Here is a 21,196-nt window from a genome sequence, read left to right on the forward strand (position 1 = left end):
TGATTTCTTTCCTTCTGCTAACTTTAGGGTTTCTTTGTTCTTCTTTCTCTAATTGCTTTAGGTGCAAGGTTAGGTTGTTTATTTGAGATGTTTCCTGTTTCTTAAGGTGGGATTGTATTGCTATAAACTTCCCTCTTAGAACTGCTTTTGCTGCATCCCATAGGTTTTGCGTCGTTGTGTCTCCATTGTCATTTGTTTCTAGGTATTTTTTAATTTCCTTTTTGATTTCTTCAGTGATCACTTCGTTATTAAGTAGTGTATTGTATAGCCTCCATGTGTTTGTATTTTTTACAGATCTTTTCCTGTAATTGGTATCTAGTCTCATAGCATTGTGGTCAGAAAAGATACCTGATACAATTTCAATTTTCTTAAATTTACCAAGGCTTGATTTGTGACCCAAGATATGATCTATCTTGGAGAATGTTCCATGAGCACCTGAGAAAAATGTGTATTCTGTTGTTTTCGGATGGAATGTCCTATAAATATCAATTAAGTGCATCTTGTTTAATGTATCATTTAAAGCTTGTGTTTCCTTATTTATTTTCATTTTGGATGATCTGTCCATTGGTGAAAGTGGGGTGTTAAAGTCCCCTACTATGATTGTGTTACTGTCGATTTCTCCTTTTATGGCTGTTAGTATTTGCCTTATGTATTGAGGTGCTCTTATGTTGGGTGCATAAATATTTACAATTGTTACATCTTCTTCTTGGATCGATCCCTTGATCATTATGTAGTGTCCTTCTTTGTCTCTTCTAGTAGTCTTTATTTTAAAGTCTATTTTGTCTGATATGAGAATTGCTACTCCAGCTTTCTTTTGGTTTCCATTTGCATAGAATATCTTTTTCCATCCCCTTACTTTCAGTCTGTATGTGTCTCTAGGTCTGAAGTGGGTCTCTTGTAGACAGCATATATATGGGTCTTGTCTTTGTATCCATTCAGCCACTCTGTGTCTTTTGGTGGGAGCATTTAGTCCATTTACATTTAAGGTAATTATCGATATGTATGTGCCTATTCCCATTTTCTTAATTGTTTTGGGTTCGTTATTGTAGGTCTTTTCCTTCTGTTGTGTTTCTTGCCTAGAGAAGTTCTTTTAGCATTTGTTGTAAAGCTGGTTTGGTGGTGCTGAACTCTCTCAGCTTTTGCTTGTCTGTGAACGTTTTAATTTCTCCATCAAATCTGAATGAGATCCTTGCTGGGTAGAGTAATCTTGGTTGCAGGTTTTTCTCCTTCATCACTTTAATTATGTCCTGCCACTCCCTTCTGGCTTGTAGAGTTTCTGCTGAGAGATCAGCTGTTATCCTGATGGGGATTCCCTTGTGTGTTATTTGTTGTTTTTCCCTTGCTGCTTTTAATATGATCTCTTTGTGTTTAATTTTTGACAGTTTGATTAATATGTGTCTTGGCGTATTTCTCCTTGGATTTATTCTGTATGGGACTCTCTGTGCCTCCTGGACTTGATTAACTATTTCCTTTCCCATATTAGGGAAGTTTTCAACTATAATCTCTTCAAATATTTTCTCAGTCCCTTTCTTTTTCTCTTCTTCTTCTGGAACCCCTATAATTCGAATGTTGGTGCGTTTAATGTTGTCCCAGAGGTCTCTGAGACTGTCCTCTGTTCTTTTCATTCTTTTTTCTTTATTTTGCTCTGCATCAGTTATTTCCACTATTTTATCTTCCACCTCACTTATCCGTTTTTCTGCCTCAGTTATTCTGCTATTGATCCCATCTAGAGTATTTTTCATTTCATTTATTGTGTTTTTAATCGATGCTTGATTCATCTTTAGTTCTTCTAGGTCCTTGTTAACTGTTTCTTGCATATTGTCTATTCTATTTCCAAGATTTTGGACCTGGGAAATAGAATCTTGGATCATCTTTACTATCATTATTCTGAATTCTTTTTCAGGTAGACTGCCTCTTACCTCTTCATTTGTTAGGTCTGGTGGGTTTTTATCTTGCTCCTTCACCTGCTGTGTGTTTTTCTGTCTTTTCATTTTGCTTATGTTACTGTGTTTGGGGTCTCCTTTTTGCAGGCTGCAGGTTCGTAGTTCCCGTTGTTTTTTGTGTCTGTCCCCAGTGGCTAAGGTTGGTTTAGTGGGTTGTGTAGGCTTCCTGGTGGAGGGGACTAGTGCCTGTGTTCTGGTGGATGAGGCTGGATCTTGTCTTTCTGGTGGGCAGGTTCACGTCTGGTGGTGTGTTTTGGTGTGTCTGCGGACTTTTTATGATTTTAGGCAGCCTCTCTGCTAATGGGTGGCGTTGTGTTCCTGTCTTGCTAGTTGTTTGGCATAGGGTGTCCAGCACTGTAGCTTGCTGGTTGTTGAGTGAAGCTGGGTGCTGGTGTTGAGATGGAGATCTCTGGAAGATTTTCGCCGTTTGATATTATGTGGAGCTGGGAGGTCTCTTGTGGACCAGTGTCCTGAAGTTGGCTCTCCCACCTCAGAGGCACAGCACTGACTCCTGGCTCCTCAATTTGGGATGATTTGTTGTCTATTCATGTATTCCACAGATGCAGGGTACACCAAGTTGATTGTGGAGCTTTAATCCGCTTCTTCTGAGGTTGCTGGGAGAGATTTCCCTTTCTCTTCTTTGTTCTCACAGCTCCCGGGTCTCAGCTTTGGATTTGCCCCGCCTCTGCGTGTAGGTCGCCGGAGGGCGTTTGTTCTTCGCTCAGACAGGACAGGGTTAAAGGAGCAGCCTCTTCGGGGACTCTGGCTTACTCAGGCCGGGGGGCAGAGAGGGGCACGGAGTGCGGGTGGAGCCTGCAGCGGCAGAGGCCCGCGTGACGTTGCACCAGCCCGAGGCGCACCGTGCGTTCTCCCAGGGAAGCCGTCCCTGGATCCCGGGACCCCGGCAGTGACGGGCTGCACAGGCTCCCGGACGGGCGGCGTGGACAGTGACCTGCGCTCGCACACAGGCTTCTTGGCGGCGGCAGCAGCAGCCCCAGCGTCCCACGCCCGTCACTGGGCTCCGCGCTTTCAGTCGTGACTCGCGCCCGTCTGTGGAGCCCCTTTAAGCAGCGCTCTTAATCCCCTCTCCTCGCGCACCAGGAAACCAAGAGGGAAGAAAAAGTCTCTTGCCTCTTCGGCAGCTCCAGAGTTTTCCCGGACTCCCTCCCGGCTAGCTGTGGCACATTAGCCCCCTTCAGGCTGAGTTCTCGCCGCCAGCCCCAGTCCTCTCCCTGCGCTCTGACCGAAGCCCGAGCCTCAGCTTCCAGCGCCGCCCGCCCCGGCGGGCGAGCAGACAAGCCTCTTGGGCTGGTGAGTGCCGGTTGGCACCGATCCTCTGTGCGGGAATCTCTCCGCTTTGCCCTACCCAGGTACGTGGGGTGTTTCTTGCCTTTTGGGAGGTCTGAGGTCTTCTGCCAGCGTTCAGTAGGTGTTCTGTAGGAGTTCCACGTGTAGCTGTATTTCTGGTGTATCTGTGGGGAGGAAGGTGATCTCCGTGTCTTACTCTTCCGCCATCTTCCCTGGAACTAGTCTTTGTTTTAAAGTCTACTTTGTGTGATATGAGGATTGCTACTCCAGCTTTCTTTTGATTTCCATTTGCATGGAATATCTTTTTCCATCCCCTCATTTTCAGTCTGTATGTGTCCCTAGGTCTGAAGTGGGTCTCTTGTAGACAGCATATAGATGGGTCTTGTTTTTGTATCCATTCAGCCAGTCTGTGTCTTTTGGTTGGAGCATTTAATCCATTTACATTTAAGGTAATTATCGATATGTATGTTCCTATTAACATTTTTAAAATTGTTTTGGGTTTGTTATTGTAGGTCTTTTCCTTGTGTTTCCTGCCTAGGGAGGTTCCTTTAGCATTTGTTGTAAAGCTGGTTTGGTGCTGCTGAATTCTCTTAGCTTTTCCTCATCTGTAAAGGTTTTAATTTCTCCATCAAATCTGGATGAGATCCTTGCTGCGTAGAGTAATCTTGGTTGTAGTTTTCTCTCCTTCATCACTTTAATTATGTCCTGCTACTCCCTTCTGGCTTGCAGGGTTTCTGCTGAAAGGTCAGCTGTTAACCTGATGGGGATTCCCTTGTATGTTATTTAGTGTTTTTCCCTTGCTGCTTTTAATATTTTTTCTTTGTATTTAATTTTTGATGGTTTGATTAATATGTGTCTTGGTGTTTTTCTCCTTGAATTTATCCTGTATGGGACTCTCTGTGCTTGCTGGACCTCATTGACTCTTTCCTTTCCCATATCAGGGAAGTTTTCAACTATAATCTCTTCAAATATTTTCTCAGTCCTTTTCTTTTTCTCCTCTTCTTCTGGGACTCCTATAATGCGAATTTTGGTTCATTTAGTGTTGTCCCAGAGGTCTCTATGACTGTCCTCAATTCTTTTCATTCTTTTTTCTTTATTCTGCTCTGCAGTAGTTATTTCCACTATTTTATCTTCCAGGTCACTTATCCATTCTTCTCCCTCAGTTATTCTGTTATTGTTTCCTTCTAGTGAATTTTTAATTTCATTTATTGTGTTGTTCATCATTGTTTGTTTACTCTTTAGTTCTTCTAGGTCCTTGTTAAACGTTACTTGTATTTTCTCCATTCTGTTTCCAAGATTTTGGATCATCTTTACCATCATTACTCTGAATTCTTTTTCAGTTAGAGTGCCTGTTTCCTCTTTGTTTGGTCTGGTGGGCTTTAACCTTGCTCCTTCATCTGCTGTGTGTTTCTCTGTCTTCTCATTTTGCTTAACTTACTGTGTTTGGGGTCTCCTTTTCACAGGCTCATAGTTCCCGCTGTTTCGGTGTCTGCCCTCAGTGGCTAAGGTTGGTTCAGTGGGCTCTGTAGGCTTCCTGGTGGAGTGTCCTAGTGCCTGTGTTCTGGTGGAGGAAGCTGGATCTTGTCTTTCTGCTGGGCAAGACCGCGTCCGGTGGTGTGTTTTGGGGTGTCTGTGACCTTATTATGATTTTAGGCAGCCTCTCTGCTAATGGGTGGGGTTGTGTTCCTGTCTTGCTAGTTGTTTGGCATAGGGTGTCCAGTACTGTAGCTTGCTGGTCGTTGAGTGGAGCTGGGTCTTAGCATTGAGATGGAGATCTCTGGGAGAGCTTTCACCGTTTGATATTACATGGAGCCGGGCGGTCTCTGGTGGACCAATGTCTTGAACTCAGCTCTCCCATCTCAGAGTCACAGGCCTGACACCCGGCCAGAGCACCAAGACCCTGTCAGCCACACGGCTCTTTTGGGAAGTCTGAGGTCTTCTGCCAGCGTTCAGTAGGTGCTCTATAGGAGTTGTTCCACATGTAGTTGTATTTCTGATGTGTTTGTGGGGAGGAAGGTGATCTCCACATCTTACTCCTCCACCATCTTGAAGGTCCCCCCTGCCCCCCAGTTGACTTTTTGCTTTAGTTATATGGCTTGTTTGCCAGTTTTTAAAATAAGTTTCGTAGTGTACAGTTTACTCATTTAAAGCACGTAATTTCAGTGGTTTTTAGTATATTCACAGTTTTGTAACTGTCACCACAATTAATGTTAGAACATTTTCATCACTCTAAAAATAACCCTGCACTCATTAGTAGTCACTCATTTCCCCCCAAACCCCAGGCAAATCCTAGGCAACCATTAATCTACTTTCTTTCTCTGTAAATTTGCCTATTCTGAATATTTCTGATAAATGGAATCATAAAATATGTGGCCTTTTGTGACTGGCTTCTTTTATTTAGCACCATGTTTCAAGGTTCATGCTTATTGTAGCATGTGTCAACACTTAATTCCTTTTTATTCCATTGTATACCACATTTTATTTATCCATTCATCAGTTGATGGACATTTGGGTTGTTTTCACTTTGGGGCTGTTATGAGTAATACTGCTGTGAACATTGTGTATAAGTTTTTGGGTGGACATTTGTTTTCGTTTCTTTTGGGAGAAAGAGAAATTCCATACCTAGGAATGGAATTGCTGGGTCATATAGTAACTGTGTCTAACCTCTTGAGGACCTGCCAGACTGTTTTTCAAAGCAATGTGCCATTAAAGAGAAAAAAAAAAAAAGATCTAGGGACTTCCCTGGCAGTCCAGTGGTTAAGGCTCTGCACTTCCACTGCAGTGGGTGCGGGTTTGATCCCTGGTTGGGGAACTAAGATCGCATATGCCGTGCAGCATGGCCGAAAAAAAAAGATCTTTACAGGGTTGTGAAGAATCTGTGGGTTTCAAATAAATGAGAACATAGATGTTCTTTCTTTTGAAAAAACATCCTTTAAAGTTTTATAGGCTTATGTTCCATATCTGCATATCTTATTTGCTGTATCTCATTGCCTTAATAGATAACTGTATCATTTTCCATATTTGGTTTCCCATTAGACATCTGTTTAAAATTTTAGCTCCAGATGGACATAGATAGCTACCAACCTTTAAAGTAAAATCATTTATTTTCCTTTTCCTATACAGCAGCAACAACATCAGCCCTTAATCTTGGTTGTGAAATGTAAGTTGCTAGAGTAGTAGAAAAACTAGGGGAGCACTGTGGCGCTTGCAGTGGTGCTTTTCTTTTTGAGATGGTGTGTATCGATGTTGTGAGAAGTGCCTAAGCACATATTACACAGGACTGGCTGGGCCTCTGGAAAAGGGAAGGTGATCCCACTGTCCACGCTTTGTGTCGTAATCCCTAGAGCTCTGTGTAAACAAAGCATCTTAAGACTGAAAGGGATCCCAAGAAGTAGTTTTCTGTATTCCTGTTTCTTGGTAGGCCTAAATTTAACCTATTTTAAAAGATAGTGGTCTATACTTTCTTTTCTAAAGTTAACTTTATATATGGAAGATTTTTAAATATTCATTGAAAATGTTTATGTTTAAAGTATTTTAAATTTCTATTTAGAAAAGTCAGTTTTAAGAGACAGAGACAGACTTCTGGATAAGATAGTGTGGTGACTTTGTGCTTTGTAATGCAGGTCACAATCCTTATCTGAAATCTTTGGGGCTGTATTTGTTTTAGAATTCAGGTTTTGGGGACTTTCTAAAAGGTTATTCCATGTACTTGATACATGTGCACTGAGTCTGGGACATGACCCTACAATTTTACACATTCATACTTCTTAAAGAATCATATGAATATTCATTCTAAGGAAAGTAAATGATGACTATAAATTGCCTCATATCAGTTCAGGGATTATTTTGTCATTAGATGAGCTTGTAGCAAACTTTTAAAAAACTTTCAGGTTTCAGAGTGTTTTGGATTTTGGAGTTAAGGGATATTGGGCCTATATCAACTCTGTTCCAAGCCCAGGAAGAGGATAGATTTTTAAAAAAAGAGAGAGAGAGAAAAGAAAAGAAAAACAAGACATTGCCAGGCCTAGAGGGAAACCGCATCTTATCTTCATGGACCATAAATGGAATAGTGGATCAGACAGAGGCCTTCTAGTTTCTGCATCCATAAGTAGGCAGTGGTGGGTGGAGATTTGGTCCCCTACACATTAAAGGGAACTAAAAGGGCTATATTGGAGATGGGGGTCTGGAGCCATGTTCAGTACTTTAAGCCTGGTGCTGGTGGAGTGGGACCCCCTAGTTCATGAAAGGAGGCTGTTAGGTTATCTGTTCTAAATGGGATAATTGTGCCGAAAAGAATTCTCTTGTCTGTTAAGCCAGTAGCACCTCCCTTGAGAAACACTGGTCTTGGCAAAAGATAAGGATCTGAATTAACACAATAACAATCAACATGAAGTAGTTGGGGTTGATAGGAGAGCCTTTAGCAGGTAGAATAATGGAAGATGACTCCAAGGTTTCTTGCTTAAGTAATCCAGTGGGTGATGTAGTCATTGCCTGAGATACGGCATACCAGCGAAGGAACAAGATTTGCCAAACAGACGTTGGTCAGGTTTGGAGATGCTGAATCTGAGAGACTAGTGTCTCATGAGTGGGGAGATGTATTTTGGGGTCATGAGCTCAGAGCAAAAGAGTAGAGTTAGAAATGTGGAGTTCAACATAATGGTAGTTAAAAATGAGGAAAGAGGATGAAACTTTCTTGGCAGAGCATGAAGAATGGGAAGAGAACTAAGGGTGGAACATTGGGAGCCACCATTATCTTTAGAGATAGAGATGCCCACAAAGAAGACACAGAAGGAACAGCTGGAGGTGGGGGAAGAGCCCAGAGCGACGGGTGTCCTAGGGGCCGGGTGACGAGATGGCAGAGTGATCATTAATGCCACATTCTTAGACGGACATAAGGTTCATCCTTTTCAGAGCGAGGGCGTCCTTGCTTCACCGCCTGAGCAGTTTCATTGGCCCTCACTCTCTGACCTACCCCAGTCAGACTATAGTCCTCACAGGTCCAGTGACTGTGACACTGTACCCTGCTAACTCACGGAGATTTCAGGGTTGAGGGATGGATTTAGAAAAAAGATTCTGGTAAACGTGAACAATGTTAAAAGGTGGTAGGAAAGGGGCTCTTGGGGGTGGTGGTGAATGACGGGGCAAGGTCCTGATCCTAGAGGAGACACAGCAGGAAACTAGCCTTGCAGAGAAAAACAGCTCCCATCCTTCTGAGACTGAGGAGAGTGGGTGCAGACTAGGTGTGCTGCTGCAAGATTACTTTAGAATAGCTAGATATTTAGAATCATCTTTGATATATCCCTGGGGGAGAGTCTTGCTGGCTTGAATGCTCTTAAGGAATAACTGTGTCTGACAGAGGCGTAATATCCTGTTTGAATATTAAAATTGCAACAATCTATAACTAGGTTTAAGGCACGTTTTCAGATTTTTTAAAGAAGGTGTTATTAATGTGACTAGATGATTATTAACACTCTGCATAAAAATCACTGGCCAGCAATTGCTCAGTGCCGCACGCAGCAGCCGCAGCAGCAGCAGCAGGGGGCGACAGGAGAGCTCCTTTGCTGCCCCAATAATTCTATAGTAACCAAGGCTGGAGGGGGTATGAGGTGTATTCATGGAAGAAGGGAAGTGATGGTTTTCTAGGGCTACTTTTATGCCCCATGTATGAATCTGGAGGTTACCACTTACATTTGTAGCGTCAGAGCCCATCCATTCATTTAACAAAGGTTTTTTGAGACCTCCTGTACCAGGTACTGCTAAAGCCCTGGAGGTATATGAGTCAGTAAAACAAGGATCTCTGCTATTATGGAACTTACATTATGATGGGGGTGCGGCAGACAGTAAACATCAACATAATTATATTATGTCATATGTTGGAAAGTAGTGAACGCTACGGGAAATAAAAGTTGAGTGCAGTAAGGGTGGTGGGTGGAGTGCACAGGAGTGGAGATTATGGTAAGATATCTGAGGAGAGGATGTCTGGGCCGAGAGAATAGCCAGAACACAGGCCCTGAGGTGGAAGTAGTCCTGGCTTGTTGAGGAAGAGCAAGGAGGCTGATATGGGTGGAGTGGAGTAAGCAAGGGGAGGAGAGCCACAGGAGATGAAGGCAGAGGAGAGAAGAGGAGGGTCTAGTTTTGAACATGTTGCGTGTGAGGTACCTGATGGAGATCCAAGTGGAAACGTTGGGATTTGTGATTCTAGAATTTTGGGAAAGAGTGGGGTTGGAAATGTACCACTGGGAAGGAAGGGTTGGCATGTAGATGGTATTTAAAGCCATGAGACTGGATAAAATCGCTGAGGGAGTTAATGCAGATAGAGAAAGGAGTCAAGGACTGAACCTTGAGGTGCCAAGACAATAAGAAGTCAAATGGTCAGGAAAGAACCAGTAAAAGAGGAAAAGAGTGACCACTGGAAGCCAAGTAAGGCAGTGTATCCGAGAGGATGAGGGAGAGATGATCTGTGTCAAATGCTACTGAGCGGTTAAGATAAGGACCAGGAATCCACCACTGCATTTAGCCAAGTAGAGACCATTGGTCACACTGAAGATACGGTTTAGGTGGAGTGGTGGGGGCCAGAGCCAAGTTGGAGTGGGCTGGAGAGAGACGGGAGGAGAGGGATTGGAGGCAGTGAGGAGTACAAAGAAGCAGGGCCCTAGCTGGCACAGGAGGAGTGTTAGAGGAGAGAAATATCAGTGTGTTTCTGTGCTGGTGGGAATGATCAGGCAGAAAGAGGGGACAGGAGAGAATTGCTGGAGCAACGTCCACATGCTTGATTCTTGCTCCTTCCCCATTATCTCAAGATCTGGTTAGTTTTGCTTACTTGAGGGAAATTAAGTTAACCTGGTTTTGGCAGGATGACTGTAGATTTTTTTTACTTCACCTTTGGTTCCCTTGTCTTCACGGGTAGGCCAGGAGGAGTGTAAAGTTGTAATCATGTTGTGAAACCCATGTGAATAGAGTGTTTGGTAGCCATAGCTTTGAAAAGACATAAAACCCGTAAGATTGCAGTACATCTGAATTCTTCGTTCAGTCTCCACTTCCAATTTGATAAAACAAGAACAGCCCCCTTTCTTTTTAAAAAACAAATAATTTACTTATTTATTTTTGGCTGCATTGGGTTTTCATTGTGGTGTGCGGGCTTCTCATTGCGGTGGCTTCTCTTGTTGCGGAGCATGGGCTCTAGGTATATGGGCTTCAGTAGTTGTGGCATGCAGGCTCAGGAGTTGTGACGCACGGGTTTAGTTGCTCCGTAGCACATGGGATCCTCTGGGACCAGGGCTCGAACCCGTGTCCCCTGCATTGGCAGGAGGATTCCCAACCACTGTGCCACCAGCGAAGTCCAGCCCCCTAACTTTTTAAAAAAAATTTATAATCAAAACTCGAACCAGGGGACTTACCTGGTGGTCCAGTGGTTAAGAATCCGTCTTGCAATGCAGAGGACGCCAGTTGGATCCCTGGTCGGGGAACTAAGATCCCACATGCCGCGGGGCACCTGAGCCCGGGCGCCACAACTAGAGAGCCCATGCGCCACAACTACTGAACCCACTTGCTCTGCAGCCCATGCGCCTGCCACAACTAATGAGCCCGTGCTCTCTGGAGCCGGAGCACCGTAATAAAAAAGATACTGTGTGCCGCAACTAAGACCCCGATGCAGCCAAAAAATAAATAAATAAATATTTTTAAAAACCCCACAATCTTGAATTAGTTTTTTCTCCTCATTAAGTTTTTTTATCCTGTTTATAATCTAGTAATAGTTATTTTGTAAGTAAGACACTACTAATGATAACCATTTAGTAAGTGTTAGCTCTTAATAGGGGTCTACCACTTAGCATAACAATAAAACCAGTGTATTGAAAAAATGGAATTAGTCTGCATATGGTTAATAGAATCCTTATGTCCCTTTCAGAATATTTGCTTTGTGTGTTGAGCCACATGAAATTATATGTAAAACGCTTGACTTTAACCAGGTGGTCCTCTGTAGAACCTCTGTGCCCTTCTCTTGTCTTAACACCTTCCAATCCTCTTCATCACCTTTGTTGGTTGGACTGCATATTTCCTGCAGCCCCTACTTTCTGCTTCAAACTTAATCTCTGGACCCAAAGAGTATGTTTTTATGCTGATTTCATTAGTGTGTGTGAGGACAGGAGGAGAGAGAGTGGTTGAAACGTCCAGCTTTTACCATTCCCAATAGAGCAGACTCTTGGCAACTTCTCACCCAAAACACTCAGTTAACTAGCATGAATATTTAGCACATATTGCTCTAAAGAAATGTGACTAGAGCATAGCATATGTGTATTTTGCACTATTTTTAATCTTTGATGCCAATTTTTAAAGCATTAATGAATCCCTACCAGAGCATTTTATTCTTCAGTTATATTGCATAAGAACTTACTATGATCCTAACCTGAATTTTCTACCCCTAAATCCTAAGTATATCCTGCCCTGTATTCTTTGCTTATCCTCTACTGTAGCTTTCTAATCCTTGAAACCACAGCTGTGTTTTCTAATATCAGTTGTTTACTGGGTCATTTTACCTGATCTTGAGGTTTTAACCACAATGCTTGAGGAGTAGTGACACTTCTGCACTCACACTTGAACATTAAGCAAGCAGATATTAGTAATAATGAATTCTCTTTCTCCTCCTATTATTTAGCTCTGTAAGAAGCATCATTTTGGAATTAACAAACCAGAGAAGATTATACCATCTCCTGATGACTCAAAGTTTCTACTGAAGACCTTTACGCATATTAAATCCAATGTGTCTGCTCCTAATAAAAAGAAAGTAAGAGTTTAATTGATATGGACTTGGAATTCATCTTTGATTAGTTTTAAATTGAGGGGTGACTTTCCTGCTAATAAACTTACTTTCAAACTACTTGTCATATTAAAGCACCATCTCTGCATATCCTTGGGATTATTTTTTACTTTGCTCCTAGGGAATTGTGTGGTATCCACACAATGCTTTACATTTAATTCCTGCAGTAATAGTAGATTAATTTCTTACAGGTTAAGGAAAGTAAAGAAAAGGAGAAGTTGGAGAAAAGATTACTTGAGGAGTTGCTGAAGATGTTCATGGACTCCGAATCCTTTTACTATAGCTTGACCTATGACCTGACCAATTCAGTGCAGAGGCAGAGTGCTGGGGAGAGGGACCCCTGTCCTCTCTGGCAAAAGGTACCTCTCACAGCTCAGAGCAGGGTTTGCCACCAGAACAATTTATGGACCCGTTTGGCTTCTATAGGAGAACTGAAACAACATGTTTCTTTTTTTTTTTACATCTTTATTGGAGTATAATTGCTTTACAATGGTGTGTTAGTTTCTGCTTTATAACAAAGTGAATCAGTTATACATATACACATGTTCCCACATCTCCTCCTTCTTGCCTCTCCCTCCCTCTCACCCTCCCTATCCCACCCCTCTAGGTGGTCACAAAGCACTGAGCTGATCTCCCTGTGCTATGCGGCTGCTTCCCACTAGCTAGCTATTTTACGTTTGGTAGTGTATATATGTCCATGCCACTCTCTCACTTTGTCCCAGCTTACCCTTCCCCCTCCCCATATCCTCAAGTCCATTCTCTAGTAGGTCTGTGTCTTTCTTCCCATCTTACCCCTAGGTTCTTCATGACCTTTTTTTTTTTTTAGATTCCATATATATGTGTTAGCATACGGTATTTGTCTTTCTCTTTCTGACTTACTTCATTCTGTATGACAGACTCCAGGTCCATCCACCTCACTACAAATAACTCAATTTCGTTTCTTTTTATGGCTGAGTAATATTCCATTGTATATATGTGCCACATCTTCTTTATCCATTCACCCGATGATGAACACTTATGTTGTTTCCATCTCCTGGCTATTGTAAATAGAGCTGCAATGAACATTTTGGTACATGACTCTTTTTGAATTATGGTTTTCTCAGGGTATATGCCCAGTAGTGGGATTGCTGGGTCATATGGTAGTTCTATTTGTAGTTTTTTAAGGAACCTCCATACTGTTCTCCATAGTGGCTGTACCAATTCACATTCCCACCAGCAGTGCCAGAGTGTTCCCTTTTCTCCACACCCTCTCCAGCATTTATTGTTTCTAGATTTTTTGATGATGGCCATTCTGACCGGTGTGAGATGATATCTCATTGTAGTTTTGATTTGCAAACAACATGTTCCTGAACTGTTTGTTTTCTACCTTTTCCAGGTCGATGACCGATTTTTTTGGAATAAATATATGATACAGGACCTTACTGAGATTGGTGTGAGTAGTTGTTTCTGAAATATTCTAAGGTAGTTTATAGTTGTTAGGCAAATATTTTTAAGTTGTACTAAAATAAAAATTTTAAATCTCACGTAATGTTTTCCCCTGTAGAATGAGAATCATTTAACTAGGGAAAACCAGGGCACTACTTTAAGGCAGTTCATAATTTGACTATATAGCCACAGGCTTATCTTTTCAGCAGGTTTCCATAGAACAGTCATAATTTTAAGGCTGTGGAACTAATATCCATAGAGTTCCTGTAAAAGATATTTTGTTTGTACCCATTGGAAGTGTTGAAGCCCGGTTTTCCTTTAGTGATACCAGTCATTTAATATTCCTGTTTCCTCATATGGAAATTGGAGTAGACAAATCTCTAAGAACGTTCCAGTACTACAAGTATTCGAATCAGGGAAGATAGGGGATATCATGAGATTATTGCATGAGGTTCCTTCAGGTTTAATGATTACCTTCTTCCTTTACTCTGTCATGTATATTGGAGAATTATGACTGTCCAAAGACAGTTCATTTATTCGGTCAATCAACCAATATTTTTGGAAAGCCTGCCATGTGCCAGTTACTGTTTTGGACACAAATTGAGCAAAAAGTTGAATAGGGTCACAGATTATCTTTTTCTTAATCTTTCAGAAAGTTCAAACCTTTTTTCTTTGTTTCTCCCTATTGGTGGTGGTTAGTATAAATGATTTTGACCTATTTATCTGGTGATGTCTGAAACTAGGTATCTATCATGGCTCACCTCTCTAAAATGTTCTTGCCTCTCTTTAGGATGCTGATCAAACCATGACCACCAAAACTTAATGATAGGGGGAGAAAAATAAGGGTGTCTGTAATGAGTATTTGTCCTGTTTGCTGACATATTGAGCTCTAATGTGTTTTGCAGAGTTTTTGTCAGACACGTAGCATTACCATTTAAAACTGATGACTTACAATAAAGGTGGTATTTGGTAGCATACCTATCTCTGTTCCTGCTGAGAGTTTTGTATTTATTGCTAAAACAAAAATATAAATAATGAGAATGGTGATAAAAGTAATGAATGCAGATAGATCCTTTGCTTCACTATTTTCAACTCTAACCACCTTCCTAAGATCCTATCTGCAGTCTCCATAAAACAAAACTGTGAGATAGGACCTGGAGTATATAAGTAGTATATTTCACAGCTACTTTAGACTGTGAAAGAAGGGGTGGATTTGAAGTTGATGCTGAGATTAAGGCTAGATACAGATACGGAGATAGGAGGGAAGGAGGGACTAAGAACAGCTTCTCTGGAACGCTTTTCATCCTTTACTGTCCCTGCCTACAGTCAGTTGAGAAATCTGAGTATTCTTAGTCTGAAAGACTAAGAGGAACTCTCTAACTTCAATTAATACTTTCCTAATTACATTGGATGACTTTTTAAAATAAGATATTTATGGAAAGGATTCTTTTTTTTGGTTCATTGACTACTTGGATTTTAGCTTGGCAGAGCAAGACTTTTTCTAAACTAGAAAGTAGAATAGACCTCTATGTTTCATAATAAAGTGATCAGAGTTGGTTGTATTTAATTAAAGGCTTAATACAACTGGGAGTTGAAAATCAACCTTTAAGCTTTATTTTCTTCTATACCAGCAGGAATAACCATAATAGCCACATTTGTTAAATCCTTACTATTAGGCAGGCACTGTGCCAAACACTTTTTAGATTTTACTCATTTAATCTTCACAGCAACCTTATGAGGTTGTCGTTTTTCTTATTTCACAAAGCAGAATGCCGAGGCACGGCAAGGTTAAGTGATTCACCTGCGTCAGGAGGTAAGTGGTGGAGCTTGAATTAGTACCCAGCAGCTGTGGTCCCTTTCAGGCTGACCACCGTAAACAAAAGGAAAGGCTCTCACCTCCGCCCCCCTCCCTCCCTCCCTCCATTCCTTAGTGTTCTCCAAAAAGCAGAAAATATAGTTAAAGGATGGAAGGTTTCTGCTCCTAATAAACTAACAACAAGTATGTGCTAACTACTGCTTGGGTTTAAGAAAGTAGCAGTGCTGTACAGAATAGGAGCAACATGATGTTCATATTATTTTCAGACACCGGATGTGGACTTCTGGATTATCCCCATTATTCAAGGTTTTGTGCAGATTGAAGAACTTGTGGTTAATTATAATGAGTCATCTGACGATGAGAAAAGCAGCCCAGAGACACCCCCTCAGGAGACCACCTGCGTGGATGACATTCACCCACGCTTTCTAGTGGCTCTCATTTCACGCCGAAGTAGACACAGAGCAGGTGAGTGGAGGGCTGTAATAGTGTACAAATTAAATCCAGGCGAGAATGGAACATCTGCAGATGTATTGAAGTGGTAATGACAATAATGGATTTGGAAACACAGTTGGCTTCAAAGTGCTCAGTGACTCCCAGTAGTGTGATATAATTGGGGACCAAGTTTTTGGAGAGAAGTGAATGGGAGAGAGTTAACAAAAGGGAAAAGAAAAGGAGGTATATATGTGGAAAAGAGCAGAAAGTCACTTGGGATGTGCTTCTAGATACCATTGTTCCTACTGACAGCCTGTATCACAGTAATAAATCCTTCCCGAGTGCTAGTACCTTTGGGAAAAACCTCCTCTTTCAGTTCACAGGAACTATCTCAGCTTCAACTTTTAAAAAATGATGAATACAGGCATGATCTGGGGTAAGTTGATACTGTTCTGCCTGGCAGTTGCACATTAGATCCCCAAGGCTGTCCTGAAAGACGCAGATTTGGTTAAGAAGCATATCTAGTGAGACTAATTTTTTTTCAATGTTGCTCTTTTGTTTTAATTTTCTTTTAGGAATGCGTTATAAACGAAGAGGAGTGGATAAAAATGGAAATGTTGCAAATTATGTGGAGACTGAGCAGTTAATTCATGTGCATAATCATACCTTGTCATTTATTCAAACACGAGGCTCTGTGCCTGTGTTTTGGAGCCAGGTTGGGTATCGATATAATCCAAGACCTCGGCTGGACAGAAGTAAGCCTGTCAGTTACTTGGTTTGCGGACGATGATTTCAGAGGGAGTTTTTTAAAATATTAGATACTTCATAGATTTGGATTTGTTTTGCCAGATACTTCATTTAAAATAATAACTCATATGGTAAAATTTAATAGTGATATAATAATCACAAAAGTAATAATGGTTGTTGATAATTTAAGTAATTAACAATAAAAAGATTCCAAAATAGAGCAAAACAGACCTTAATTCACAGATTTTAATTTGTTGTTTCTTTAAAGAATATTACATGCTTAATTTTGGAAAAGTGTAAATATGGCCAATATTTATAGAAGCAGGAAATATCTTAAATAAGAGAGCATCTACAGGGAATAGATAGGATGCCTTTACTCACATGTTTTGCTGTGAAAGGTTTGTTGTTGTTTTAAATATTAAGGACTTAATTTCTTCCAGTATTTTAACTTTAGCACTGGAATAGCTAAGTCATGTCAATCTAATTAGATTACTGGAAGAGGCTGATTTTAAAAATTGTTTTCAGAATATTTTTCTCTCAAAATAATTTATATTTGTGAGAATTCAGTAAAACTTCAGTTTTTAACATCCTTGTTTTAAAGGGGTTTTTATTAATTTATTATAAACTACATGAAACTTTTTCTGACAAGTTGGCTGGTTATATAAATAATAAATGTCATTTCATAGTTGCCACCTTCAGTATTTCAGTTTAGTCTAATTGGGGGAAAAAATCAGAGATCTTCTGCTTAGCATTTCATTTTAAAATATTGGTTTTAGACAATCTTAGTTACATTTGGGCTGTCAATAAGTTATGTAAAAGTAAACGTAAAGGTGGAATAGGCACTAATTTCTGTGTTACACATGGGAAGGAAAAAAATATTTTGTATCACTTCTTTGTAGGTGAAAAGGACACTGTCGCCTATTTCTGTGCCCATTTTGAAGAACAACTGAAAATTTACAAAAAACAGGTGGGATTTGATCTGTAGTAATAAGTGTTCCTTCATGTTTTTAGAAATGGTTATGCATCTGTTTCTTTAAATTTCATGAAAATAATACATGATTCATAATTAAGCAAAATGGCATTTCTCGTGAAGTTAAAGAACACATAGCTAAGAGTGTTCTTAATATTCTTTAAGAATTATCATTGCATCAGCTACTTTAGACTGTTTTTAGATGAGATTAATCTACTGTCAATTGCTACAATCTGAGAAGTATCTGGAGTAGGATAGGAAAGGCATCTCTCAGTACCACCTATAGGTCCATCACTTTGAGATAACAATTTGGTATCCTTCAATATCTTTTTTCTCGGCCCACCGTTCTTATTTATTCATACACTCATATGTAGGTATGTGAACATATAAACCAAAATCATTTGAGAACTGTTAGGTGAAATACAAGTTCAATAAGATGACCAGATTTCATCCAGATTAATATAGACTAATCAGTAACTCTCTTATCCATTAGCAATGACCAGTCTGAAGGTGTAATGCCATGGGATGCATTTTTCTAACAGTAACAAAAATAGGAAGAAATAACCTGAAATCTACTGAACATACAAAAAAGATAGCATGTATATGGGGGCAAGGGTATTGGGAGGGGAGGATTACTGAAGAACGTAAAAGAAGACTTGAATAAACGGAGAGAAAATATCATGTTCCTGGAAGGAAAGACTCAATATTGAATAGATTTCAGTTGTTAATATATAAATTTTGTGCAATCTCAAAGAAAGTCCTAGCAGGGAAATAAAAAGCAAACCCTCATATTGAAAAAAAATATAAATTTTGTAGTAAGAGATAAAGGCAGGTAACTGGGGAAATGAGAACGCTCACACATTGCTGGGAGGAGCATAAGTCGCTATAGCCATTTTGAATGGTATTATCAATCAAAATAAAATATGCTTGGGCTTCCCTGGTGGCGCGGTGGTTGAGAGTCCGCCTGCCGATGCAGGGGACACAGGTTCGTGCCCTGGTCCGGGAAGATCCCACGTGCCGTGGAGCGGCTGGGCCTGTGAGCCATGGCTGCTGAGCCTGCGCGTCCAGAGCCTGTGCTCTGCAACGGGAGAGGCTGCAACAGTGAGAGGCCCGCATACCGCAAAAAAATAAATAAATAAAGTAAAATATTCTTATACTGTTAATCCAGTAACTTGTCTATTGATATCCTACATACCATATATAGAAATCAGTTCCAGATGGATGTGGATCTAAATGTGAAAGGTTAAACAATAAGCCTTTTAAAGGAAAATATAGAGCATCTTTTGACCTTGGGTCTTAAACAGGGCTTTAAAAGCACTAACCATAATGAAAAAAAAATGACTTTACTAAATGTTTAATTTTTACTAAAACTTTATTTACTGAAACTTTATTGAATGATCAAATATTTTGAATATTAAAATACTACTATATGTTATAAATATTATTTATTAAAATTAAATAGGACTTAAGCACCAACCATAATGAAAAAATTGATAAATTTGACTTCACTAAAGTAAAAGAACTTCTGATTATTAAAAGGCACCATTAAGAGAATGGAAAGGCAATTCACAAAGCAGGAGAAGACATATATAAGACAAAGGACTTTTATCTAGAGTACATTAAAAACTCCTATAAATCCATAAAAAAGGTGTACAGCCCAAAAGAAAATTGGACAAAAGACTTGAGCAGATTCTTCATGAAAAAGGATGTCCAAAGGCCGATAAACATGAAAAGGTGTTCCACGTCATTAATCATCAGGGAAATGCAAACTAAAACCACCATTCACAAAACCAGAATGACTAAAAATGGCGGGAAGTACAAGTTTTGTGAAAGATGTGGAGCAACTGGAACTCTAATACAAGACAAAAAACTTTAAATCTCCGAGAGAAACGTGTTCAATCAAGGAGGCATGTATAAGCGTCCTTTATTGCAGCATAAAAAAACCCTAATTGTTCATCAGGAGGTCAGTGGATAAATAAAGTACAGCATATCTAAAGTGCTGAATACAAATGCTTAAAAATGATGAGGGGTCTTCCCTGGTGGCGCAGTGGTTGAGAATCTTCCTGCTAATGCAGGGGACACGGGTTCAAGCCCTGGTCTGGGAGGATCCCACATGCTGCGGAGCAACTAGGCCCGTGAGCCACAACTACTGAGCATGCACATCTGGAGCCTGTGCTCCGCAACAAGAGAGGCCGCGATAGTGAGAGGCCTGCACACCGCGATGAAGAGTGGCCCCTGCTTGCCAGAACTAGAGAAAGCCCTCGTGCAGAAACGAAGACCCAACACAGCAAAAATAAATAAATAAATTAATAAAAACTCCTACCCCCAACATTTTCTTAAAAAACAAAAAAAGATGAGGTACATCTGTGTGTACTAATGTGAAAAGATCTTATATAGTGGAGTGAGAAAAACTGCGTAACAGCATATGGCATGTTACCATTTAAAAACTCCCACAAAACAAAACTGTGTCATATGTAATTCTCTTTCATATATATGTGTATTCTCACCTACATATGGCATGCACATTTATATAGGAACGCACTTAGATGGCCTGAAAGGGTACACGTCAAACTTGTAGTGGGAGTTACCTTCAGGGAAGGCTGTGGACTTAGGTTGTGGTCAGGAAGGGTGTGACCTTTATCCACGTTTGAATTTTTTACAATGTAAATAAATTTCATGTATTCGCAATATGTGTAATTATAAGTAGCATTGAAGAGAATAAACCATAATTTAAATGTAACACATAATCACTGTAAAAATTGAATAGTGAGGTATGTAAAGGAAGTAGAAGAAATAACCTCCTCTCCACCCTCATTCCTGCTCCCTGTTGACTTTCACAACCTGTTTGTACACATCATGCACATCAACTTTATAGGCGTATGTGTTGAGCAGACACTTGTTCCCTTCTAACAGTACCCCAAGAGTGTTCTTTTATCCACCCTCATCTGCTGGGTAATTGCTCTCTGGGAGGTGGGCCTACAGTCGGTCTGACTCAGTCTTGGTGTCACTACTGTTGCTCTTGCCTGTATTTGGTACAGGCGTGGGCCTGTGTATGTTCTTGGCACTTTGGCCAATGAGGTCTGATGTGAAGGGAAGTCTGCTGGGAGACTCTGGGCAAGATTTCCTGCTCTAATAAAAAGAGACACAGGAACCCACAGTCAGTCCCTCTGTGGTGGTTGTGTCTGGATTTGATTGGTACTGCTGCAGCTGTGTCAAGCCTAGGTCATTAGCCTGAGGATTGACTAATATGCCGAGGGTGACGGAACAAAAAGATAGATCTGGTTTTGGTCACCATTGAATGAAGCAGTTCTGGAACCGTGCAGCCTCGACTTCTGAGGTTCAGAACAGATTTCCGTTCTGAGATTTGAGTCAGTAATTTGTCATTTGCAGCAAAAAACATCTTGACACGTGCATATATACCCATTCAAAATTTAAGTCAAAAGAGGGCTATAAGCTATGGGATATACACTATTCTGCAACTGTTTTCACTTAATAGCTCATGGCTATTATTTAACCATTTCTCCATTGGTGGACCTTCAGGATATAGTTTTTGCTATTCTAAAATTCTCCAGAAAACATCCTTTATATATTTTGGAACACTTGTGTGCTTTATAAAGTTCTAGAGGTGAAATGGCTGGATCAAACATTACATTTCTTTTAGGTTGATACCTACCACTCAGTTGCTTCCAAAAAGATCACACCAGTGTACACTCTCAGTATCAGTGGGAGCCGGTGCCCAT

The 21,196-nt window shown here is 40.6% G+C and overlaps 1 protein-coding gene across 3 annotated transcripts in view; it reads left to right on the forward strand.

Moving 5' to 3' along the window:
* The window catches only part of INPP5F (inositol polyphosphate-5-phosphatase F), a gene marked incomplete at its 3' end in the record, with an annotated part of 99,836 nt that overhangs the window by 54,033 nt on the left and 24,607 nt on the right, over positions 1 to 21,196 (forward strand). For 2 of the 3 annotated variants that reach the window (XM_079709161.1, XM_079709162.1), the window contains 6 exons: positions 11,905 to 12,033; positions 12,258 to 12,425; positions 13,442 to 13,498; positions 15,574 to 15,772; positions 16,315 to 16,494; positions 17,386 to 17,453. In XM_079709161.1, the coding sequence (XP_079565287.1) occupies positions 11,905 to 12,033; positions 12,258 to 12,425; positions 13,442 to 13,498; positions 15,574 to 15,772; positions 16,315 to 16,494; positions 17,386 to 17,453 (801 nt within the window). Of the gene's footprint in view, positions 1 to 11,904; positions 12,034 to 12,242; positions 12,426 to 13,441; positions 13,499 to 15,573; positions 15,773 to 16,314; positions 16,495 to 17,385; positions 17,454 to 21,196 lie in introns of all 3 variants that reach the window. The other variant, XM_079709160.1, reaches the window with a different exon arrangement.

This window comes from Hyperoodon ampullatus (assembly GCF_949752795.1).
Source record: "Hyperoodon ampullatus genome assembly, chromosome: 1".
NCBI classification, from domain to species: Eukaryota; Metazoa; Chordata; class Mammalia; order Artiodactyla; family Ziphiidae; genus Hyperoodon; species Hyperoodon ampullatus.